Consider the following 26,393-nt stretch of genomic DNA (forward strand, 5'->3'; position numbering starts at 1 on the left):
CTTCATGTTATGCACGAGAAGCCAACTGGCCTGACCAAAATCGTGGATCTAATCAGAGGCAGAGACTTGACTGAACTCAGGCCTGTGAGTTCATGTCTAGACTTACTTACAAATTCCATTCCAGACTTAAGGGGGAGACTCCTAGGAATCTATATTTTTTATTGAGTGGCCTAAGGGATGATTTTCATGATTAGGAAAATTTGGGGAAAAAATAAAACAAACATACAAAACAATTTGTACTCCCAAGAGATACAAGGTCACTGACTTGTTGATGAATGTTGGGATTCTGAGGAACTAAGACGCTGTTTTATGTCAGGTTGGGCTACATACTTAGGGACTTCTGTGCAACATATACTACATCTCTCCTTTCACTTTCTACAGTTGGGGGAGCCAAGGCTCAGAAGTTTTAATGGCTTGCCCAAATTCACTCAGCTGTTATTTGGCCCAATGAGATCAGACATATTGCCTGATTCTAGTTCTCTTTCTACTATAAACACATTTGGCTGATTATTTCACATGTATAAGCCTCCTCTCCCCTACTAGAATGTCAAGTTCAGCTGAGTGAGCCTTGAGAATTTCTCACTGTGCTTAGCACGATGCTCAGAATATTAGCTCATGATTTGCTGTCATCTATCAGATAACATCTTCCAATACACACCCATATTTCTCTGACAATTCCACTGAGTTTGTATCATTTTCCCCGGGAATGGAAGAGAATCTTTTAATACACTGGAAGCACAAGAAGATGATCCAATGTGAAATTCACCCTTGCCTGGCCTACTGGTAGCGCTCCAGTGGAGCAATAATCAGATGACCACACATTCCCAGTTACGGTACAAGATCTAAAATTAAGGTCCAGTACCTCATGCTATAAAATCAGAAGGGCTTCAAGTGGCCTAATCGCCAAGCTTCCCTCCCCACTCTGTTCTCATGAATGAGGTTCCCTAGCTAAACAATCCTCTGTTTCAAAGGACTAGGCACAGTTCCTGCCCACCTCTGGGGAAGTTTCAGCTCCTTGCTAGTCTGTGGGTCTATTCAAACAAGCCAATCACAACTTCCCACAAGAACAGAAGTTCCACCCTCTTGATATTACAAAGCCTGCCTCCCAAAGCCCCTAGTTGTTTACTGGGTTCCTGAATGCAAACCCCATGTTGTCTACCATGGGTGGCACGCAGTATCCCTGAGTGACATGTGGTGTCTTCCTCCCCTGGGTTGGACAATAATCTGCTGTCTACATAATAAAAACAAAAAAAGGGTGGCAATTCCTGATTCTATACAGAGATCAAGTTTTCCATTCTTACATAACCCCCCTACTACTGTAGGAAGAAGTATTTCAGGAGAGAGGCTAGGAACAAGGAGCCACTGCTCAAATATCTATGCTGAGTTACTCATACTACTACACATCAACATCATACAATCTGACAGGCTAAATGGAACCAGTGGTGGTGGGGCCACAGCAAAAATGAGCCCTGGAATTAGACTACGCAAATGTAATTCAAAAGTACTGTCTACTATGTATACCCATGAACTGAGAAAATGAAGTGTCATTTAGGGATTCAATTCCTGGCAAAACTGAGGTCTCTACTGACTGATACAAAACCAAGCTGTGATTAAAGAGATACACAGGGGCTTCCCTGGTGGCGCAGTGGTTGAGAATCCTCCTGCCGATGCAGGGAACACGGGTTCGTGCCCCGGTCCGGGAAGATCCCACGTGTCGCGGAGCGGCTGGGCCCGTGAGCCATGGCCGCTGAGCCTGCGTGTCCGGAACCTGTGCTCCGCAATGGGAGAAGCCACAACAGTGAGAGGCCCACGTACCACAAAAAAAAAAAAAAAAAAAAAAAAAAAAAAAAAAAAAAAAGAGATACACAGTTCCAAAAAAAAAAAAGAGATACACAATTCCAAGGATAGCATCAGGAACCCTCTCTGCACTTGGAATGTGGGCTGTTAGAGGTCAAAGATTGTATCTAACCACCTCCATTCCTGACTCTAACCCAGTGCCTGCCAGAGAATCTGTTCAATGGAAGTGCTGAGCACACAAACAAAAAACGGTTTTACTCTGTGAAGTACTCAGAAAGGAAATGACTCAGTCCTCTCCATGTTCAATGAAGCTGACGAATTGCCTGAAACATTAAGGCTTCCCACACAGTTTGACAGGGGAAGGCTGAATTCTCAAGTGTGAATTGGAACATTTGAGACTGGGTCACTTCCAGCTGCTGCCTCCACATACTCCAAAGGCCCTCCAGAGCCCGCCTAAGTTGTCTGTTGAAGACAGCCCTCCCCCGTGCCCCGACCCCATTACCCATGTGCCTTTAAAAAGGGACCACATGTACTGACTTTATTCCCAAGGGCAGGTTCTTCTGTACTTACTGATCCTTCCTAGTAGACAGATGGCAAATGATCATTTCAGGAGCTGTGGAAGTAAAAGGAGCATCTATTAAGAGACCAGGCAGCTGGAATTCATGCCAAATCCTTCACTCTAAGGCTTCAAAGTAGAAGGGAGCTAAAACAGGGAAGAAACCAGCCACCCTTCCTCACTATCCAATGGGAAGAGGTATGGATGACTATATAATTATCATCAAGCCCAAGTTTCATCTGCATAGTAGAAAAGACTAGAGAAAGCCAAAAACCATCACAGAGCTAGGAGCATGAGGCCACAGGGTGCCAGAAGTCCAGGTTGGCAACTAGAAGAAGGATACTCAGTTCTTCCTGCTCCAACATGGGCTCCCATCTCCCACCTAGATTCTCAGAAAAGACACATGGACACCAGCCACCTTAAAAGCTAGGTTTGTATTTCTGGTTAGGTTCCAGGGTGGCAGAACTGTGGAATTGTACTATATCCAACCTGGTGCCCACCTCAGCTTGTCTCCTGCCTCCCACAAAGATAACATCATACAAAACTATATTTACAGATAAACCAGTTAAAAATTAAGGGTGTGTACAAAAGTAGAGAGGATAGCCAAAAATATCAATGCAAGAAAGCTTTGGGAAAAGGGACACTGTATTTCACACCGGAACCTGGGGGCAATGTATTATGTACCAGGCAAGGATAAGTGTAGCAAATCTCAGTGCCAATTTTATGGGAAACCAGTCACTCCAGGGGAAGAGTGGATGGGGAAGAGCTACTAGCTTTAATATTACAAAGTCTTAATTATACAGCCACCCTTCTTCTGTCACATGGATTCAGAGCCAGGTGGTAAGGGAAATAAAGTCTGACAAGCCCCACAGGAAAAGGAAGGGCTCAGAAAGCATAACGCGTCCGGATGTCCTCAAGCTTCTTGGACACCTCAGGTGGGGTTCGGTCCAGTTCTTCAGACACATTCTTTTGTTTGTTGGGCTCCATGGAGTTGAACTGCTCACAGAGATCTCCATCAATCACATTCTAAGGCATGGAAAAATGAGAGGAAGAAAAAGGTTAGATGCCCAAAGAAAATGGCACATGCTAAAGCAGCAACTGCAAGGAAAGCATTTTATTCTCCCTCAGATACCTGAACTACATTTACAGAGCCAGGAATACTATTTTAAGTTGACCCTTAGGAGCCAGAGTTCAGCTTAGCAAAACTGGGTGAAAACTTTTCTCTGGCTATGGTCTTCCCTGAGGGAAGAGGTCTCTGAAACGACTCCTCTCCCACATTACTGCCATCAATCCACATCCTCAATGCTCCTTCATTCAGGACTGTTCCGATTTTTAAGGGAGGGAGGCCCAGAGAAAAAGACTGGTTAAATGTGCTGAGGATCCCCCTCTTCAACTCGAGTTTCCAAGAAAGACCCACCTTAACAGGGAAGTAATAGGAACGAAAACTGAGGTGGTCTCGCCCACAGAGAGGGGGATGCTCGGACCGGAGGTGCATTTCCACATGCTGGAAGAAGTCATGGTCCTGGCAAAGAAACAAAGAATCTATCACTAAAACAAAAAAGTGGTTTCAACTACTAGTCTACAGTTTCCAAAGCATAATGAACAGAGAAGCTATTGATTTTTACCACGCAAGGAGATGTTAAGTATCTAATTGTTCCTCATGACCACAGGTTCTCCTGCTACGACAAGATAGCTAAAACCTGAAAGAAAACCCCTTTGTATTTGGCAAAACATGAGAGAAAACACCATGTGCAAAGAGTGGTTTGTAAAGTCAGATTCCTAACCACAGCTTCCTTGGCTGCAATTACATAAACCAAATCTAGCCAATCCAAGAGCTGACTCTAGGAGGCATTAAGTGCCCAGTCCACACCATCCCATCATTCCTGGTCTGTGGGGTTTGGTTCTGGGGCTTCAGCCTCTGACTAACCAAATCCTGGTACAGTATAAAACCAGATGGCTTTCCACAGGGGAGAAAAAAAAAAATCAAGATTCCTATCTCCCCAGGCACTCCTGTCACCTTATAAAAATTGCACAACACTCCTAGTTGCAGATGGAGACAAAATGGATTGCCCTCTTAGGCAGATTTAGCACCAAGAAACAACCTTGGGACGGCAAAAGCCAGACCAGTATGGAAGATGTCACCTCATGGGATGTGAACGGGACAAGGATGCCAATTCCTCCTGACAAGGTGGTATAGACAAGCGATTCTGAGCCTCCAGGGATCAGCGTGGTCTTCTGTAACGAAAGTACTGTCTCGCCCACGTGATAGTTCATGATCACTTCTGCCTGCAAGTTGAAACCAGAATAGTGACTATATGTGCCCTCAGGAGCATGTTCTAGATTCCCAAGAGCAAACAGTGCCTCCAAAGGCCAGATTTCACCACCTCTGGATATTCAAAAATTACTAAAATTTAAAAATACTTTGAAATGTCCTTAGCATTTACTTAGAGCTTAATGCCCTCACAAACATGCTGAAGTTAGATCATTTTTGATTTATAACTAAAAAACCTTTTTGTTAAATTATCAAGTTTGCAAAAAGAAGGTGACCACAGAAAAGTATAAAAATCTCTAGGCTTGCCCTCTAAAATGGATCTATTTTTAAAAGTCCAGAGATACAGAAGTATATGTCTACAGGAGAAGAGTAAAGCCCAGGGCATACTTCAGAGAAGAGCTGGTTAGTATCTGGAATGAACCTGTGCAACCATCCTTTCTAAGGAACCCACTAAGCAGAGATTTACACTGCTAAAATGTCTCAGAAAAATTTCTATTCTATTGTCATAAAAATGGGATAGTAACTTGGTCACCTTGTGTCAAACCCACCATGCATGGGAGAACACTTAACATAGTCACACGCACTGTGGATAATTCACTGAAGAAATGTTCCTCGGTGAGGGTCAAGAAGAATGTACTACGCAGGCTTGTGCCCCTCCTTTGCAGTCCCTTCTGCAATCTTACCTTCTGAGAGGCCCCGTTGAGCAAACCCCGGTCCCACAGGGCTTTATTTCCAGTGGGATCCTCATCCACTTCATCATTGGTGTTAGGTGGGAGCCTCACCTGCAATGAAGGGACACAAATTACAGGGCTGGGTCCTGAACCTACTCACCTCGGTCACCAAGCAACGTTTGCCCCAGGTCCTTGCACGCAAACCTTGGGGTCCCAAATTTGGCAGAGGCCTGAGCCCAAGTCTCCTGCACCTGTTCTGATGTCCGAGGAGTGACAAACTCAAAAGCAAAAAAACCCAAAAAACAAAAAACTGAAGAGCAAAAATGGAGACCACAGAACATAAACAAGAAAAGCCAGACTGGGCTTTAAAAGATAAGCCAAAATTTTGGCAAAAAGTAAAAATAAATATTAGTCCTTAGCTCAAACTAAATCTATCATTATTAAATCATGTTGCATGGGGAGGAGGGAGGTGAATGGGGTGTGGGTAAGGGAATCTTAAAGAATTTTACACCCATTTTTACTTTCCATGTCAGAGATCACAGTCTTGGGTCCCTGGCTTTACCACAAACAAACTGGGTCAGCTTTCCTATACATCACTGTAACCCAAGTAAACTTCAACTTACGACACAAATGTTGCCAAACTTGTCTGCCCCAGCCACAGTATCGTAGTCCAGGAGGCTAGCTGTTGTGACCCATCGGGGATAGGTATCATCAGCAAAGATGATAAGCTGGTTCTCATTACGCTTGTAGCGAACCCAGATGAAACTTTCCTGGACATCAGATACAATTACCCTATGTCCAATTGTCTGGATCCCAGAGATGTAATTGGCGATATGCTGGGAAAAACAAGGACAGCAATGGGTGTAACCTTGGGGTGCAGAATCAACAGAAAGTCCAGGTTACCATGACTGCAGCATATATATGGTCGGAAGAATGGCACACACCAAAGAAGAGGAGTCAGCAATAAATTCCTAGAAGGTGGGAAAAAGAGCTAACTGGTTTTAATATAGTGGAAATATACGCCTGTCACAGTTAAATTCCTTACAGAATCAAGGAGAGAAATCTGGCTCTTAGTGTAAAGAAGTAAAGAAACCCACCTACTCCTCCCCTTCTCAACTCTCAAGGGCCTAATTCTTAACCTGGCATTGGAAGACAAAGAAGGTCCTGATAAAGACATATGATTCTAACATTGCTGTCCACCACCCCACCAGGGTCTCCTCCTTCCTCACTAGCTATATTTGGGCCCTCTACCAGCATGTTTACCTTGTTCTCACACTTTCGGAGTAACTTCTTCTTTCCCAGGTCATAGACTCGCAGAAGCTTCCCCACACCAATCAACACCCTCCCCTGGAATGGGGCAATGGCAGCAGGGACCTCTTCCACTGGAGTCTGTGAGAGGAAAAACAGGTGATGCAGCTGTTAAAACATACAGCCATATCCCCTCAACCCAAAATGCCTTCTACAAGCACCTGTCAGGAAGACAGACAGCAAGTGATCACCTTTTGCTCAGAGAAAATAAACCACACACATAACAGTCTCTATAAAACAGGCTGTACACTTCAGAAACCATGTGAATTCAACTGGCACCATTAACTAAAAGTGAAGCCTCAATATCAGAAAAGTGACTGTGGGACATGAAGGGAGGGGAAAGAAGTGCTAGTTTAAGGGACATGTTAGTTGTAAGGGAGACACAATGAGTTTAGCACAAAGAAGCCTCTGTGAAGTAACTACTTCCTAGAGAACACTCCCCTTGTGGGACGCCTGGAGAAATCACATTCATGTGCTGTCACAGTGGAAGAGAGAATAGGAATTTCTTCTGTTTTAAAAATTATGGTAAAATATACATGACTTAATATTTAAATCATTTTCAAGTATATAGTTCAGTAACATTAAGCATATTCACAGTGTTGCACAACCATCACCACTATCCATCCCCAGAACTTTATTATCTTTCCAAAGGGAAACTGTGTAACCATTAAACAGAAATCCACACTGTCACCCCTGCCCCGAGAATATTAATTCGTTAGAACTGCTGAATTTTGGTCACAAATTGCTGCCTACTTAGTAAGACTAGAAAACAAGGGGCTACTTCAGTACCCTCTTCCCCATGGAGGGTGGTTAGCACACAGGCCTCCTGTGAGACCAGCAAGCAGCAGAGTTTCACTGGAGCATTTTCCACGTGCCACCAAGAGATGGATCAGAAAGACGTGATCCACAACTTACACAAAAGTGGGAAAGTTTAGTAGGACCTAAGAACCAGGAAAACCACTGGCTGGTTCCTACCTTGTGCAAAAACTCCAGTTTTTCCCCACTGTTCACGAGCTTGTAGGTATAGACAAAACCCCCTGCTACAGATCGGGGGTTCAGTATCAGGTCTTTGGCCACGCCCACCAGCACATACCAATCATCGCCAGTGTTGGAGAACCTGCACACAGCCACGCTGCATTTACAGAGAAAGAATCAGGAGTCAGGTATTAGTCACAGCCCAGAGAATTCCCATTCCAGTCTTCAAAACTCTGTATGTCCTGGGCTCCTTACCTAAAAGCAGCTTCATTCTGTTCCAGCTGGACAAGGTCCAGTGTGTTCCCCTGAATAGGATTCATCACTCGGATCACAGAGGCCCACTGTCCATTGCCAGCCTTAGGAGCTCCAAAAATGGACTCAGGGAGGTTTTCATTGAGGAATGCTGCTGCCATCTCCGCAGCCAGCTCTCGCTCATCCTCCCCTGCTGCTTCTACCATTTCCTAAATCCAAAGAACCAAGGAAGAGTTGGTGTGTTCAGAGGTGGATGTTGGGTGAGAAGTAGACAAATAGCAAGAACACTTCCAGGGAGTGTTCATAATATACAAAGTAGCCAAGTCTGTCCACCAAAATCAGGATCAAAGGGAGAGGTATACAGATAAGGGGAAGAGGAAAGATCACTGAGGGGAAACTAAAGAACTAACATCAGCTGTGGCAAATACTTGACTGGTAGTCTGAGAAACATGAAGATGAAAACACCTTTTTTTCTATCTAACCCATCTGATTTCTCTTGCTAAGACTACTTGTTTCCTCTTTTCTAGGCCAGATACAGTTTTACATAGTTGGGACCATTTGTTTTTTGCTCAGAAATGATTTCTGGAAGGAGCTGGTGTTGTGGGGAATACAAAAGCAGTCTCCTCTGGGCCCAAATTCAGGAAACAGACTGTTTTGGAACTTCTAGGACTGAAGAACCGTTCCAGAGAAGCAGCTGAATACTGAATAAACCTAACTCAGCGTTTTAGTCCTAAGTCACAAAAAAGCCTCTAAACCAAGGACTGTGGCAAAGGGCTCTGCTTGAAGGACCTGAAAAGAGCCTGGATCTTCAAATATAACAAAGACTACAGCCATCAATTACACAGAGGTTTAAGCTTTTCAATACAATTTCACAGGAATGCCTTTTTATTGAACCCTGAAGGTTAAATGCATTACCTCTGCCATCTGCTGCTTTCTCTGAGCTTTTGTGGCCTCAGTGTATGCATTGTGGTCAGTCTCAATGATGATAAGGTTGTTACTTTCAGGGTGGATGACAAATTTCCTGGGTGTGTACTGCAGTGGAAAGGCTACTTGATTGAAGACAGCACCCAGCTTCTCCAATGCCAAAATCCTATGGCAAAAGGCAAGGAGTTAATAGGTCACCCACTCAGGACCAAGAAACTGGTGTTGAAATGGTCAATAAGCAGTCACAGCAAACACATCAATCCCTAAAGCTCTAATGTTGGCATTAGATTACACACAAGAGACAAGGAGATCAGGGGAGGGCCTTTACTTTAGCAACAGCCCATCACTGTTCATTGTGATTCCAGTTTCCACCAGTGAAACCTACATTAGAACCCTCAAAAGATTTTTTTTCCCTCCAATGATAACGTGATAGTGAAAACTTAAAATTTCCTCTTGATTATTAGTGACAAACCCTGATATAAGGAATATGGGGCTTCCCTGGTGGCGCAGTGGTTGAGAGTCTGCCTGCCGATGCAGGGGGTGCGGGTTCATGCCCCGGTCTGGGAGGGCCCCACGTGCCACGAAGTGGCTGGGCCCGTGAGTCATGGCCATTGAGCCTGTGCACCTGGAGCCTGTGCTCCGCAATGGGAGAGGCCACAACAGTGAGAGGCCCACACACCGCAACGAAGAGAAGCCCCTGCTCACAGCAACTAGAGAAAGCCCGTACACAGCAACAAAGACCCAATACAGCCAAAAAAATTAATTAATTAATAAAATTAATTAATTTAAAAAAGAGTACCAATTCCAAATTTGTTATGAAGCAATGCAATTATCTGAACATATGTGGTACTTGTGTGACAGTGTTTCATAAAATAAAGTGGATGCCATCCTGAATGAAAATCACCTAAGCTTTAGGAAATCCACAACGATGCACAAAGAGATGGCAAGTACGAGTTCTACAACCTTTGTCAAAAGGGACAGAGATGTGCATTAAGTCAAATTATGAGCAAAATGAGCAGAACCCAGATGCTCTTAAAAATACAGACACTTGGTCTCTAACAATGGAGTTTTATTTTTAATTTAAATATTCTCTACAGATCATATACAATCTGACAGCAGACCTAAAAAACAATGGAAGAGGGCTTCCCTGGTGGCACAGTGGTTGAGAGTCCGCCTGCCAATGCAGGGAACACGGGTTCGTGCCCCGGTCCAGGAAGATCCCACGTGCCGTGGAGCGGCTAGGCCTGTGAGCCATGGCCACTGAGCCTGCGCGTCCAGAGCCTGTGCTCCGCAACGGGAGAGGCCACAACAGTGAGAGGCCCGCGTACCAAAAAAAAAAAAAAAAAAGAATAATTAAGGGACTTCCCTGGTGGCACAGTGGTTAAGAATCCGCCTGTCCGCCTGCCAATGAAGGGGACATGGGTTCGAGCCATGGTCTGGGAAGATCCCACATGTCGCGGAGCAACTAAGCCTGTGTGCCACAACTACTGAGCCTGTGTGCCACAACTACTGTAGCCCATGTGCCTAGAGCTTGTGCTCCACAGCAAGAGAAGCCACCACAATGAGAAGCCCACGCACTGCAGCGAAGAGTAGCCACCATTCGCCACAACTAGAGAAAAACTGTGCACAGCAACAAAGACCCACCGCAGCCATAAATAAATAAATAAATTTATATTTAAAAAAAAAAATCATTAAAAACGAGTACAATATAAAAACCAGAACATCTTCTAATAGACTATGATTAACAACATTCCACTCCCATAAATATCCAAATATTCTGAGGGGATAATTAGCAGGGTCCCTTTACTTGCAGACATTAAATCAAATACTTTACCAACATGTGAGCAAAAAAAAAAAATCAACTGCTAAACATCAAAAACTGTCATTCTGCAAGGAAAAAAAAAAGTACGGCGTAAACAAAACCCACAACCCCTGAGTTTTGATTCTTCTAGTCCAACCCACACACTGGCCTGCTTTCATAAAGGCACTGTACCACACCAAAAGGCAGACTCCAGACAGAGGGAGCACCTGTCCTAAGGGAGAAACATAACATGGGAAGGGACACAGATGCTCCCATTTGTATTCTTCCTTGGAAAACATGAGGCTAGCCAGCGTTTGTCAAAGTGGGGCACATACCACTGCTGATAACCAAGATGACTTCAGGCAGTTCCCAGACGCAGTTTTTAAAATATAATTCTTTAAAAAATAATTAGCCTTTTGTGTGCCAAAGGATACCACCAAGAAAGTGAAAAGACAGGACTTCCCTGGTGGCGCAGTGGTTAAGAATCCGCCTACCAATGCAGTGCACATGCGTTCAAGCCCTGATCCAGGAAGATCCCACATGCTGCAGAGCAAGTAAGCCCGTGCGCCACAACTACTAAGCCTGCGCTCAAGAACCCGCGAGCCCCAACTACTGAAACACACACACCTAGAGTCTGTGCTCCGCAACAAAGAGAAGCCACTGCAATGAGAAGCCCGTGCACCACAACGAGAAGTAGCCCCCACTTGCCACAACTAGAGAAAGCCCAAGCGCAGCAACGAAGACCCAACACAGCCATAAATAAATAAATAAATAAATACACCCCCCCACCCCAAAAAAAGAAAGAAAAGAAAGTGCAAAGACAATCCACGAGAAAATATCTGCAAATTATATTATCTGATAAGGCAGCTGTATCTAAAATATACAAAGAACTCTTACAATTCAATGATAAAAAGACAATAACCCAATTAAAAAATGGACAAAGGATCTGAATAGACATTACTCCAAAGAAAAACAAAGAGCCAATATAAGCACATGAAAAGATGCTCAACATCATTAACCATCAAAGAAACGCACATCTAAACCACAATGAGATATCACTTCACACTCTCCAGGATGGCTAGAATCAAAAAGTGAGATGATAACAAGTGTTGGTAAAGATGTGCAGAAATTGGAATCCTCAAACCTCATTGGTGAAAATGTAAAATGGTCTAGCCACTTTGGAAAGCAGCCTGGCAGCTCCTCAAAAAGTTAAACGGCTACCAGCAATTCCACTCTTGCAGGTACATACCCAAGGAAAATGAAAATATACACCCACATAAAAACTTGTACATGAGTGTTCACAGCAGCGTTATTCATGATAACCCAAAGTGAAAGTGAATGGTTCTGACAGTAAGTACTATGGACAGTGGTGTGTAAACTATGTTCCCAAGAATTCTTCTTATATGTTTCACACAGCAGCCTTCCCTGATACTGTTCTGGGGGAAAAATGTTCTGCTGCTAAAAAAAAGTTTGAAAACCTGTGGAACTGTCAAAATTAATAAGGAATCAAGGAGATAGAGAGCACACGTCCATAAAACAATTAGAGGATACATGGATGAGGCTAGGCCTTGAAAGGCAGAGATGTGTGTGGGAAGCATTCCAAGGACAGGTGCAGAGACAAAAAACCAGGAAGGAATATATGGAGGTATGCAGGGAGTAATTCTGCTGGAGCATAGGTATACAAAGGTGCTGACGCTTAGAAAGAGAACGAGAATGACTGAAAACTTCCAAAAGTTTTTGCAAACAAATCTGGCAGTTCACTTGATTAAGTAGCAAGTGACTCATATATCAAGAGGTCAGAGTTCCATTGTGAACAGCCAACAGTTATAACCAGGACATGTATGACACTAGTGGCATTAAAGAGTTAAAAAAGAAAACAAACACAACCAACCGCCAAAACTCAAGATAGTCAAACTGAATAGGTTATTTTCCATCTTGCAATACAGACAGTGTTCATTCCAATGTGATCAGTGTAAATAATGTCAACCTGCAAAAGGCCTAAATAATTTATATTGGTTAATATTTAAGATATTAACACTGCAAATGCAAGACAGAGTGAGAAAAGATTATCAGTGAGCCAACAACGCCTGCTCTAAAACCAATCCAATGGCATGGCCCTTGAAAACAAGAATCTTAAATCTCAGAGACTGAACTACACTGCTGAGTATAAAAACTTGGCCCTGAAGGTCTAAACAGAAGCTAAAACTCCCAAACATCAAGACTTGGCTACCAGGTACTTAAATCCTGAGCCAATCGAAGGTTTCAATTACAACACACTAGTGCCATGGCAAAGAGTCAGCTCTCTGCAGCCTCTTGCGGGGCTTCAACTGTGGGACTCTCTCACCTCAGGGTATTGGTGGAGATGGCCACAATGCCCTCAGGGCACTGTTCAGAGGCGAAGCCAGATGCAAATTCCAGGGTCTCGTAAGACAGGGGGGTGAGATGGAAACGAGATTGGTAAGAATAGCTCAACCATGAGCGGCTTGACATGGCCAACACCTGAGGAAAGAAAAACATCTCCAATAAGCTTGGGGAAAGCCGAAACATGGTATGCTAACCAAGTTATCCTATCCCCAAATTTCAGTGTGCAGAATATCCCAAGGAATTTTAGAAACCTAAAGGGCTACCTTAAGAAAAACAGGCCTAGAAAAGAGGCAGTATGGCTTACTATTTGCTAAAAGCATTGGCAATTAGCCAGATGACCTACTTATCACTCGATCTCTGAGCCCCTGGTTTCCACATGTGTAACTGGGGAATACTATCACAAGGCTGGATAGTTGCAAGTATTAACAAGTAAAGAACTAGCAGAGTACCCAGCAACACTGATATTCTTAGCTACAAAGGACACAATGTTTCCCAGCCTCTTTCACATTACACAGTAAGCCATGACACCGATACCAGGTTGCTCATGGGTAGTGGTATCCTACACGGGAGGTTTCCAGCTAACTGTCAGTGTACTCCATTTGCTCAGCCTCAGGATTGAAGGGATCAATATTCTAGCTCACCTATAAGCAAATCATGGCACAGTGCCATGGAAATCCAGTTAAGAAGCTCTAGCTTAAGGGACCCAAGACTTCCCACGTGAAGGAAACGAATCAAGATAAAGCTAATGTCAACTAACTACAACACTGGTGAATTAATGACAGCAAAATTTATACCAAGGGGATTTTTCTCAGCTGATGCCACTAACATCCAAAAACACTATCTGGCCCCTTTCATTACTTACTGCCTCCTGGCCTTGCATCCGGACACGGAAGAGTTTCACAGGACGGGACCCCAGGTACCTAGTGCGGGTGTCAGACAGATCCCCAGTGACAGGGTCCAGGACAGTTCTCAGCAACACACCATTCTAATAAAAAGGAGAGGAGTGGTTAAAGCCTATACATGATGGAAGCTTCTTTAGCTACTTTATTTAATTTCAGAGCAGATGGAAGGAAATAACTAGGTGGTTTAAATATATAGTAATCAGCCAGCCATTCATTCACTCTCTCCTAAATCACTCACTCACTCAAACAGCTATTGAGTATTTACTAAGTGAAAAACACAGTTACTTTTCACTGTATATCCTTAAAAATATTTTTACCAAGTATGTTAAACTCTTCCTCATAATTTTAAGTTTTAAGATATATGCACAGTTTAATATCCACGCTTATTGTGGTCTCTAAATACCATTTCCCTTAAAAAGAATATGAATCCTAAGAGAAATGGCTTCTTCAGGTCTGAAGCAAGAATGTTCCAAATGTGTGTGGGGCACTTTGTTGTGCCAGAAGGAAGCCCCCAAAGATACTGGGGTAATGTTAAAAGGACAAAGGAGCCAACTTGAAAGGGGAATTCCCACTCATCTAAAATGTGGCAATTTAGCATCCAAAACAAAGACTACAATAGTTTGATGCACAAATATTATAAAATCTGCAAGTTCATAACGTTATTTTAAAAATAAGCAAAACAAACACTTCATCAGTCTTCATTGGAGTATGCTACGGCACCAACTCCTTACTCTGAAAATAAGTGAGCAAAGAGGAAAAAATGAAATATTTATCCTTTCCCTATATGAACTGTACTTCAGGGTAAGCAAATATATAAAGCAAATTTTGTCTCTAGAAAAAAGTTCCAGCTAATTAAAGAATGAAATGAAGAATGAAAACCATCACTTCCCAACCCCTAATGAATCTAAGCAATGTGTATCACTGGCTGTTATTAAGTAAAAGATGGACAGGGAGCTTTAAAACAGATCATTCAAAATAGATACTAACATTCTAACATCACTAAATTAAAGTGGGACAACCAGACTTCATATGCCACATGATATAATAGGAAAACAAATGGCACCTATAAAAATATTCTTGTCCCTCACCAAAAACAAAAAAACAAAAAAAACAAAAAAAAACCCCTGCATCTGAAACTAATCAACCTCTTGGTCTGTGCTATCTAATACTATAGCCATCAAGCCACATGCAGTTAGTCAGAATTAGAAGTGTGCTCTTAGGACTTCCCTGGTGGCGCAGTGGTTAAGAATACGCCTGCCAGGGCTTCCCTGGTGGCGCAGTGGTTGAGAATCCGCCTGCCGATGCAGGAGACACGGGTTCATGCCCTGGTCCGGGAGGATCCCACATGCCATGGAGCAACTAAGCCCGTGCACCACAACTACTGAGCCTGCACTCTAGAGCCCATGCTCTGCAACAAGAGAAGCCACTGCAATGAGAAGCCTGCGTACTGCAATTAAGAGTAGAGAAACTAGAGAAAGCCTGCACGCAGCAACGAAGACCCAATGCAGCCAAAAATAAATTTTTTTAAAAAGTGCTGTTAGGGCTTCCCTGGTGGCGCAGTGGTTGAGAATCCGCCTGCCGATGCAGGAGACACGGGTTCGTGCCCTGGTCCGGGAAGATCCCACATGCCGCGGAGCAACTAAGCCCGTGAGCCATGGCCGCTGAGCCTGTGCGTCCGGAGCCTGTGCTCCGCAACGGGAGAGACCACAACAGTGAGAGGCCCGCATACCGCAAAAAAAAAAAAAAAAGTGCTGTTAAGTGCAAAGTACCAAATAGCAGATTTCAGAGACCTAGTTCTCCCCATACCCCAAAAAATAAAAAATATCTTAATTATCTACTGACTACAAATTGAAATGATATTTTGGATATACTAGGTTAAATAAAACATTAAAATTTAACTCCATCTGTTCCTTTTTTGTGGCTACTGAAAAACTTAAATTACACCTGTGGCTTGCATTATATTTTTAATGGATAGCATGGTCTAATCTACCCACCAGTTTGCAGGAAATACAAAGGATAAAGGAACATTAAACACACAAGGAACGACTCTGTCAAATCCAGAAGGTGGGAAATTCCACAAGAAAAATGATCTGGTTTCTTTAAAAAAATTGTTTTTAACAGGTTGGGACAATTATTAAAAGAAACAAAAAGATAAATCAAGCAGATGAAAACTGTGGACAACTTTATGTAGATCCTGAGTAGAACCAAATGTAAAAACATTTTTGGGAAAAGAAAAAAAAAAGGAGAAAACTAGAATATGGGGGTATCAGATGATATTAAGGAATTGTTAGGGCTTCCCTGGTGGAGCAGTGGTTTGAGAATCCGCCTGCCAATGCAGGGGACACGGATTCCAGCCCTGGTCCGGGAAGATCCCACGTGCCGCAGAGCAACTAAGCCCGTGTGCCACAACTACTGAGCCTGCACTCTAGAGCCCTCGAGCCACAACTACGGAAGCCCGTGCGCCTAGAGGCCATGCTCCGCAACAAGAGAAGCCACAGCAATGAGAAGCCCACGCACTGCAACGAAGAGTAGCCCCCGCTCACCACAACTAGAGAAAAAGCGAGTGCACAGCAACAAAGATCCAACGCAGCTAGCCATAAACAACAAAGGAATTGTTAAATTTTGTTGAGCATGATCATATTAAAGCCTCAACACACACACACACACACACACACCCCTCAAGTACAGCTCCATTCTCAAGTACTTAAAGATGAAACTATATACCACATTGGATCTGCATTAAAATACTCCAGGAAAAAGAAGGGGGGCGGGGGAAAAAAAAAAAAAAAAGTACCTGGCCTAGATGAAAACGAAAAGTATCAATACATGGTCAAAACCCCTGACAATCTCTGATCCTTAGGTTCCTGCCTCTCGGGCCATGAAGAGCTGAGGTGCTTTGACAACAGGGAACATCTAGGGGCCCTCTATTGCTAATGGAGCCCATTATGAACTGTGAGACCCTCTGTATCCAGGGGTTCTGAATTCACGGATTCAACCAACCACAGATCAAAAATATTTGAGGAAAAAAAAAAATTCCAGAAAATTCCAAAAACCGAAACTTGAATTTGCAGCAACTATTTATATAGCATTTACCGTGTATTAGGTAATTAAGTAATCTAGAGATGATTTAAAGTATATGAGAATATGCAATTACTATGCCATTTTATATAACAGACTCGAGCATCCTCAGACTTTGGTATCCAAGGGAGATCCTGGAACCAATCTCCCAAGGATACCAAAGGACAACCGTATTAGTTTCAAAAGCTGCATACTGTGAGAACTATAGGCAACCCTTAAGGACCCCATCTAGTTCTGCCACAGAACAGTGATTGCTAAGCATTTTTAACAAAAACTCTTCATAAGAATACTTTTTTCTAGGCCTGATTTGTTCTAATTACAGCTGAAATAAGTGGAACACAGAGCAGCATTGCTCACTTCTCATAAGGTGGGTAACTGAAACCCTACGCACAGTATTGAACAAAGGAGTCATGAAAGTAAAAGAAGCCCTGACAACAATGTGAGCTTCTAGATCTCTTACCTGTAGCCCAATATTCAGGTATAAGAAGCCAATAGAGCCTCTCTCACCCAGCTCATCCTGCTTCTCAGTCCCACCCATTTCCACAATACACAAGGACTCAGGCTGGGCTGGGAGAGCCTGCATGCTCAAAGGTTGCAAACAGTCCTAAGGGGGAAAGAGAAAAGAATAAAACATGGGAAGTGACCAATTCTGGAAAAAAACCTACCCAGAGAAATCTAATTCTAGAAGTGAAGAACAACTCTTTCTCATGGACAGGGAAAACCTGAAGAAGGAGTTCTATTTAGACTGAAGCTTAGAACAACCTCTGGAGAGGATTGTGCTTTCCTTGTTTTTTGCAAAAATGGATAATGGTAAAAGTAAATATGCAAAGGGCCCCTCTTTCAAGTCATCCAAGACCCTTTTCTATAAACACAGTCTTGGATTTTTTTTTGTTTGTTTCTGTTTAAACTAAAAAAGGGAATCAAGACATGAGCCAAAGAAGCAGGCACTGCAGAAGACTCTTGAGGTTTGCTGCTACAATAATCAGGAGAAGCAGCAGGTGGAGATTTCAGGGTCCAGCCCAGCTGATCTCAGAGAAGGACATCAAAAATGGGTCAGGTGCTCAGGTTCCAAGTGAAAGATCCTTAAAGTTGAGAGTGACACTCACTGAGGGATCCAGGGAGATGATTCTGACAGTATTGTCCACCAGCCCCACAGCCAGAAAGCGAGACCGCTGCTCTCCAGGGGGCACATTGGCCAGACTCATGCACACCACATCTGCTGACATCTCCTTCCGCTCTGTGTATTCATTCAGCTGTCCTGACTACAGGAATGAAGACAGAGAGAGGTCACAAACCACTCCAACTTGCCCCCAAACCCTGGGCCTGGAAAACAAAGGGGGCTTGCTAAGTTCCTTTTTGCTTCCTCGCACTCTTCCTACTATAATCAATGACCAAGAATATCTCTACCTGAGGTTCCAAGACTAAACTCTACAGGCTAATGGAAAGCAAAATTACTGAGAAGAGAATCAAGAGACCCTTGGTAAGTATAATGTACCATAAATTTTCTAAGCCAACCTAGCTCTCAGGAAATGAAAATACATACAACTGTTTGTTCATGAAAATACTCTGGGTGAAAGAGAATTCAAATATGGCAGTTAAAGACAAAAACCCTCCATCATAGTAGGTACAGTTGGACTGTACAAGTTGGCCACATCCAGAGACTTAAGAACATAATTAAACACACCTAATATCCTTCCATATATAAAAGTAAAATAAAATTTCTGAAATTGATTCAGATTGCAGAAACTAAACATATGGCAAGTATCTGGTAGAAAACTAGAGTGTGAAGGGCAGAAAAAGTGTTTCATTGCTAAGATGGCATTTCATAACTCCAATTAGAATTAAAGACATGAAAACATATCCACCTCCAACCCCCTGGTAAAGGGCTTTTGGACACTTTCCCTTCTCATTTCCCTTTCATTTTTAAAATTTTATTTTATTTTTTGTGTTTTTAATAGATCTTTATTGGAGTATAATTGCTTCACAATACTGTGTTGGTTTTTTGTGTGCACAACAAAGTGAATTAGCCATATGCACACACATGTCCCCATATCCCCTCCCTCCCACCCTCCCTTTCCCACTCCCTAGGTCATCGCAAAGCACCAAGCCGATCTCCCTGTGCTATGCTGCCGCTTCCCACCAGCCAACTATTCTACATTTGGTAGTGTTCATTTCCCTTTCTTATGAATATATAATCTAGATACCCGGACTGCAGCTCCCATCTTCACCTCTGAACCCTACATTAAGTCCCACAGTGAATGGTAAAATAACATACGGGATCCATTTCAAAATAGACCAGTTCTCCTCCTGTCAGGGCGATCACCACTTGTCGTTGGTTCACTGCACATTTCACAATTGTTTTCTTTCCAGGAGTCTTCCACTCATTGACTCTCTTGTCTGCTCGTATGTGCCGAATGCCATCAGGATACACCTTGAGGCAGTAACAGAAAGAAACCCAACTTTAGCAATTTGACTCCTCACTCAAGCATGATCCTCGCACCTATCAGATCTGTCAGATCTAGAGGCACTGTATTTGAGGCACAAGCTGGGTCAATGACAAAAAAGAGTTAAGAGGTCCCAGGCAAGGTTAACTTCAAAAAAGTTCATGTTTTGCAGCATCCATTTCAAAGAAGTTCCAAGTTCCTTAAATGTGAACCCAGCAATCTACACCACGATGAGGTCAAAGAAAAGACAAAGTAAGGTGAGCAGGTTAAGTAGCTGAGAATCCTCACCTGCACTAAGGCATCATCTCCTAACAAGGAGCAGGACAAGGTCGGGGTAGTGCCCAGAAACCCAGAGTCAGTCACCTCCTCTACAGTCTCTCCAATGGACAACACAAGTGTGGCATTCACGAAAGACACAATGATGTAAGCATCAAACTCATCTGAAAAGGAAAGAAAAGAAAGAAGTAGGTTAGCTAAGAGCTCATTAGTTACAAAGCCAAATGAGACACACTTAAGCATTCTCTTCAGAAACCTTCCAAGGCACTTCTTCTGTGTGTAGTCATCACACACAGTCATGTGGCAAACAGCACAGGATGAGCCAAAAGATAATTAAAGGTCATAACAGCCTACAGATATACTTTGCTTCCTTAAATGGCTAAACAGTACATAAAGTAGACATGCCCACATCTAATACCTTTGGAAATTAATATTTTCTTGAGACATTTGCTAGAAAAATGCAAGAGAACAAAGCAAGAGGAAATTTTGTAGACAATATTTATATGTACTGAAGCTAGAGTTTCAGATGCCAATCACAATCCATTTTTAAGAGATACTCCCTATAAGCAAGAAAGGTCCCCATCTTCTTCCAAAAGTATCTTATGTGGGAACACAAGACCTAATGAATAAAATAGTGATTACTGAAGCCTCCATGAGACTAAGTCATTCTAGGGTTGGAAACTGAGAATCCTAGGATGTCCCAAAAGGAATGATGTAAGAACACTGGATAACCAGGGAGGGGGCGGGTGGTGGTGGTGGGGGAGTGGTAGTTTATATTGTCAGCCCTTGAACTCTCTAGTTTTTCACGTTTAAAAATATAATCATTCGATGGTCATGAGCAATCCTAGTAGAACTTGCTTTTCATTTAATAAAATGTACTTGGATAAACAAACACCAACAAGTTTTTCAAGGAGGTCAGAGGTATACAGGCAACCCCAAGTTTCTCACACAGATCCCATAGTTAACAGCTACTTTCTACACATTCCACCCTACAACATAAAACAACTTCTGTATGTATCTCCCACATCTAGCACAATGTTTGGCATAAAGCTTGATAAATGCTGAATAAATGTATGTTCATTTTTTTGAGATGAATTGAGATTTTCCTACATTTGAATTTTCTATATCAATTCCCCTCTTCCTGTCCCCTTCACACAGAAATCAGGCAAACAAGGGATAGAATGACAAGTAGACAAGGTACTAAATTGGAGTGGCTACCTCACCCTTAACAGAAGCAGCTGAAGGATCCTGCTTGCCTGAGTCCTTGTAAGAGCTCAACACCATAGGCTTGATCCACCCCACTCACATCAAGGACACAGTCTGGATTTTGACTGCTCCAAGGGTCATTCAGCTGAACTAAGATTACCCAATGAGTTCAGCAGAATCAGTGCTCTTTACAGAAAAAGGGGCCAGATGAAAATATATTATTGGTATAACCTATAGTAGCGTTCTGACCTATTAGCAGGACATAAAATCAATTCGGTGGATTGCAATCAGCATTTTTAAATACAAATATATAGAAATAAATATAATTTATGAGGATGCCTCATAGTAAGGGTAAATACTATTCTGCAATACTGTTGCTTCAGTTAATAATACGTGCACACTGAATGAGTGGCTGAAAGGCAAGGATCAAAGATCTTTCCCAATGGGTATAATCTAATGGCTACACCAGGAATCCAGAGCAAGTGTTCCATCATAAGGAATAACATTGAACAAGCAGATAATTGGTTTTAGATTACTTTATTATAACTGTCAACATGTATCGCATGCCTGGGGACACCTTATAAAATGGCTTTGTAAGAAGACCGCACTGTTCGCCATCATAAAAGATGGAGAGCAGACGTGGTTGTCTCTGAAATGGATGTCTTAATAGCGCACAACAAAACCATCTTCACTCTCCACACAACACCAAGCTTGGAAGCTTTGCTCCAGCTCTCAGTTTTTGAACTGGAAATTTCTGGTGTGTAAAAGTTACAAGAATTGCTTAATTTTAACATTATATAAATATTGTGTCCTTTCCCACGTTCTCGACACTGAAGCCTTGTATCTTAAAAGCTGTGCCAGAGCAAATTAAAGCCAAACAAAAAAGGGCTCAAACTGGTCAGGATTTTGGCCTCTTCCTTCAGTCAAGGGAAAAGGTGGGCTTCCAGAAAAGAAACCATACATTTATAACTTACATGCAGAGAATGAGGGGAGTGAGGAAAAAGGGCTGCCTGGGCCCTTATCCTTCCTCTGACCCAAGACCCCAGTCGGCTCAGGTATAAAAATAAAGAGATGCTCGGTGGACTTAAATAGGGTCTTACGTTTGCTGGGCAGTTGAACAAGGAGTAAAGCAATGACTGACACCTGAAAGCTGCTTTACATCACGGATTTCCTCAAAATATCCATTACCCTGTAAATACTAAGCACACTGTAACTTCTACCCTTTCCATTCTACGGACAGGAGGACCAGAAACAGATAAGCTGCTCTTGTGTCCTAGGCAGGTTATAGGTTAAAAGGTGGACTTCAGAACAAAATCAAGCTTCAGTCAAGATAAATGACTATGAACTATGAAATCTATGTTGCCTTCTTCCAGAGGTTTCAAATGTCATATAAAGGACCATTAGTTCACACCTCAGTGAAGAAGCTATCAGGATATGAGAACGCATCTTTGTCTCCGTTAAACAGGACTTCTATCTGTCGGAGCAATACGGAAGCAGCCCACAGAAGAGGGAATGCTTTCTTCTTTCCCCGCCTTTAGTATCTCAGGCTCAAAAACAGCTCACTACTCCAAAGGGAAAAGTGGGTGACCATCCAGATGATTTAGGCCTCCAATGTCTCATTCTCACTCTATACTCGGACTACTCAGTGCTTGTCTTGCCTCAGTACAGTCTTGATTATACTCAAAAGAGAAAAAAGGGGGGCTTTCTCCAGGACCTAATCTTTCAGTCAATACACGTGGAACATACAAAAACATCAAGGGAGAGTATGAAGTTAAGATTTTCTAGCTACAGCCTCTTTTAGCTTAATGAGAGACAAATTAATCACATGTTCCATACTCTGTGGGAGAAAGTGATTCCTGCCTCAGACTATTTAACATACAGGCAGATGGGTGTGCACCACTAACACTGCACATGGAGAGCCAAGTGCAAAGTTACCCTCTGAAAGATGCTACCAGGGCAGCCTCAATATTTTGCGCAGGTCCCTCTCCCTGGGTAATCTCTAAGACCCCACAGTAGACCCTAGCAATAGGTACAAGGTACACACCTGTGGTGATCAGCACCTTCACCAGCCACCTGTGGAAGAGAAAAAAAGGCTTGGTATTGGTAGTGTGCATCACCAAGTACCAGCCAAGGTTAGTAGTTGCCTGGAAGACTGCAGCATGTGTGGACATGTGGAATAGTAACTTAGGGTATCTGTAAAGAGAATGACCAGAGAGAACTTGACCTGTTTTGTGGGTGATCACCCAAATTATAGTTTCTAAAGAGTAAAATTTATCAGGATGTAATCATTTCCTAGATTTTGGTATCTAGAGGACAAAACTTTTCAGCAGTTCCATCATGCAACATACCACTGATCACGAACTTATCTAACTTACCCAAAAGCCTTTCCTGATTCTCAAACACATGCCTGTTCCCTCTCCTCTAATCCCTCCTGGCAACATGCTTGTGCCTTTCATCACATCAGAACACACAACAGTTTTTTATACTTATCTTCTTTTTTAGATGGCACATGCCCTGAGAGTAGAGTCCTATCTTAATTACAAGGTAGCAGGATGAGAATATTGAACTTATCCTAGAAAACCAGCATGACCCAGACTCACTACAGGGTTAGTCAAATGAACACTGGATTGAGATTCGGGAGACACCACTTTCAGTCTCTATTATCTAGGCGCCCTATCTTGGGACAATCAATGCCTGTGATTTTCGGCCTTCTTCGTAAAAATGAGGGGTTAACTTTCCTGCAAATCTAAATTGATTTTACAGTAAAGTTTAATAAGTGAAAACAAAAACAAACAAAAAAAGAGGAGCAAACTAGGTTTTATCTCAAAGGCTTTTTCTAATTCAAACAGTCTGGGAAATGTTTTCAAGAGCCTAAATATCAACCAGCCAATCTGCCACCAAGCTAAAGGTGAACGTCAACAGTGACCAGTTTCTTTATGAAGACATTACACAAAATGGGGAAATTTTTCAAAACCAATTATCCAATAATTACTGTCTCAGCTAAAATGAACCTACTAATTTCCTATTCACTTTTTTTCTTTCTACTCAACTCAGATTGGATTCCAAAGCTTACATGAAGACAAAATCCACTAAAATGTGTACTCTATTAATAGAAAGGAGATTTCCCTCCCCCACATTTCCCAGCTCCCTTAAATTTGTTCCATACAACCAAAACATCTAAATAGCAGGAAGATTTCCAGCTGTTTTCTTAAAAAAGCTTTGTATATTGGCCAGTCCCACATTCCTGAGGGAACAAGAGGAAAATGAGGTCTAGGAATAGAAATGACCTACGATCCCAAAGAATCAAAGGGAAAATGAGAATTGAGTTTCATCTCTAAGAGACTGAAATTCAGTTGTCACAAGACTTTCCTGCTATTGCACTAAAATGAATTTTCATATACCTTTCCATTTTTTAGGATGAGGTGACCATTTTTATTCCGGAGCTCAGACTTCCTCTTTCCTCCATCCCTTCTTTTCCACTCACTCCAAAATTCTGATTCCATTCAATCAACCTCCGCTTTCCTTAAACACAACTACTATACCTATTGAGCAGGACATTAACAAGCTTTACCAATCTCTTATTACCCAGAATAATACCTTTAATTTCACTGTGATTTCAGCACAGTAAGAAAGAAAAGATCGTTGAAGAAAAAAGCAAAAACTTTCCCTTACACCATACTCCTCACACAAATGGAAAGAGTATCTTAAAGATGAATACAGTCAAAGAACACAACATACGACAGCTCTATCTATGACACTCAAGTGTATATGTACCGAATATTAACAGCCACCCTATGCTCCCCTTACCCATGTGTACAAAAAGTAGTAAGTGAAGGCACCCTGATTGGGAGAGCCTCAAAAACATGGTGTTGAGTCAGAAGAAGTTTCTAGTATATGATGCTAGATGATGTGATATAGAAGCATTATGAATGCAGTCTCTTAAGCCTTCTATTGTCAATGGCACCCAGACCCTCATTTTGACTGTTGGGAAAGGGCTGCTTACCTTCAATGTGCCGACGCACTGTCCAGACAGCATTGGGGTTACCGGGTAGCTCTGAGACAGCCATTTCTGATACCTGACAGGGAGAGGAGACAAACCACAGATCCAGTGAGCATGAAACTCAGCTCCTTGCTTACAACTACACTAGATAATACAGTCCCAACATAGCAGGGCTCACACTGTATACCTGATTAAAACATTGGAACCATCTAGTCAAAAAGAACATAAGAACCAAAACGCTAAAGGTATTAGCAATTCCCATAACAGACTTCAGCAAGAAATGATGGAACATCTAGGACAGTTGTTGTAGCCAAGGCCAAACGCTTCCTTTGGGTATAACATGCCTGCATTCTCCTCAAAGTGAGCACGTGGGAATGAAACAGTCCATCTAAGTTAGCATCCCATTTATTTCTTTTTAAAAAAATGTATTTATTTAATTTATTTTATCGTATTCATTTTCTTTTTGGCTGCGTTGGGTCTTCGTTGCTGCGCGCGGGCTTTCTCTAGTTGTGGCGAGCGGTGGGCTACTCTTCGTTGGTGCGCAGGCTTCTCATTGTGGTGGCTTCTCTTGTTGTGGAGCACGGGCTCTAGAGCGCAGGCTCACTAGTTGTGGCACACGGGCTTAGTTGTTCTGTGGCATGTGGGATCTTCCCGGACCAGGGCTCGAACCCATGTCCCCTGCATTGGCAGGTGGATTCTTAACCACTGCACCACCAGGGAAGCCCCCCATTTCTTTTCTTTGTACCCCCAAGGCCAAATTCCATCTCCCTTCACAGAACAATTCAAATGCCACATTCTTTAGGAAAAATCGTCCCTTATTCTCTTGGCTGGCAGTCATCTCTTCCTCCTAAGTTCTCACAGGAATCACAATCACCACCTCTTAGGACACTTACCTAAAAAGTGATCTGAGGAATTGTTTTGTCCTTCCTACTAGATTTTTTGCTCCTTAAGGTTAAAGTCAAGAATCCTCTGAATGTCCTATAGGCTCTCAAATGAGAGTAAATGCAAATACGTAAGATGAACTCAAAATGATCTAGAGAAAACTAGGTGTGGGTTATACATTAACTGTCTGTAATATCCTTGCAATTTTTCTGTAAATCTAAAACCATTCTAAAATAAAAATTTATTAAGTATTTTTTAAATGACCTAGAAGTAAAAAATTAGGCAGCCTATTATACCGTACAGTGGAACTACATCTTATAGGAAGAATGCAAGTACATACATGAAAGACATTACCCTTTTGTTGGTTTACTGACATAATAATAGCAGGAATACCTGATCGTGGTACAGGAGAATCTTGGAAAACTTCACCATCAATAAAATATAAATGTCAGGTATACCACACTCTATACACCAAATGTAATATCTGACAGTGACCTGTTTAACTGAGACCATAATCTAGCTAGACAACAAGGTTCAACAAATAGATACAGGAAAAAAGCAACATCTAACAATTTAAAAATAGTTTTATATAACATAGATTTTTTTTTAATACAATTGGAAAAAATTAGGAGGGAGCAGAGGACTCACAAACAATGATTCTTAATTGGGTCCTTTATCTCTTACA

The 26,393-nt window shown here is 42.3% G+C and overlaps 1 protein-coding gene across 2 annotated transcripts in view; it reads right to left on the reverse strand.

The window, feature by feature from the left end:
- Positions 1-2,768: 2,768 nt before the first annotated feature.
- Positions 2,769-26,393, reverse strand: part of SF3B3 (splicing factor 3b subunit 3) — a 46,933-nt gene continuing 23,308 nt past the window's right edge. For both annotated transcript variants that reach the window (XM_059043924.2, XM_059043925.2), the window contains exons 11-26: positions 24,830-24,902; positions 19,633-19,784; positions 19,176-19,331; positions 18,007-18,162; positions 17,361-17,504; positions 13,783-13,905; positions 12,901-13,055; positions 8,747-8,921; positions 7,835-8,040; positions 7,580-7,736; positions 6,560-6,685; positions 5,920-6,132; positions 5,309-5,407; positions 4,496-4,639; positions 3,771-3,875; positions 2,769-3,379 (exon numbers count right to left, since the gene is read on the reverse strand). In XM_059043924.2, coding sequence (XP_058899907.1) covers positions 3,239-3,379; positions 3,771-3,875; positions 4,496-4,639; positions 5,309-5,407; positions 5,920-6,132; positions 6,560-6,685; positions 7,580-7,736; positions 7,835-8,040; positions 8,747-8,921; positions 12,901-13,055; positions 13,783-13,905; positions 17,361-17,504; positions 18,007-18,162; positions 19,176-19,331; positions 19,633-19,784; positions 24,830-24,902 — 2,325 coding nt within the window. In that variant the 3' untranslated portion in view covers positions 2,769-3,238. The remainder of the gene's footprint in view (positions 3,380-3,770; positions 3,876-4,495; positions 4,640-5,308; positions 5,408-5,919; positions 6,133-6,559; positions 6,686-7,579; positions 7,737-7,834; positions 8,041-8,746; positions 8,922-12,900; positions 13,056-13,782; positions 13,906-17,360; positions 17,505-18,006; positions 18,163-19,175; positions 19,332-19,632; positions 19,785-24,829; positions 24,903-26,393) is intronic.

The sequence above is a fragment of the Kogia breviceps genome, chromosome 18, assembly GCF_026419965.1.
Source record: "Kogia breviceps isolate mKogBre1 chromosome 18, mKogBre1 haplotype 1, whole genome shotgun sequence".
In the NCBI taxonomy this organism is placed as follows: domain Eukaryota; kingdom Metazoa; phylum Chordata; class Mammalia; order Artiodactyla; family Physeteridae; genus Kogia; species Kogia breviceps.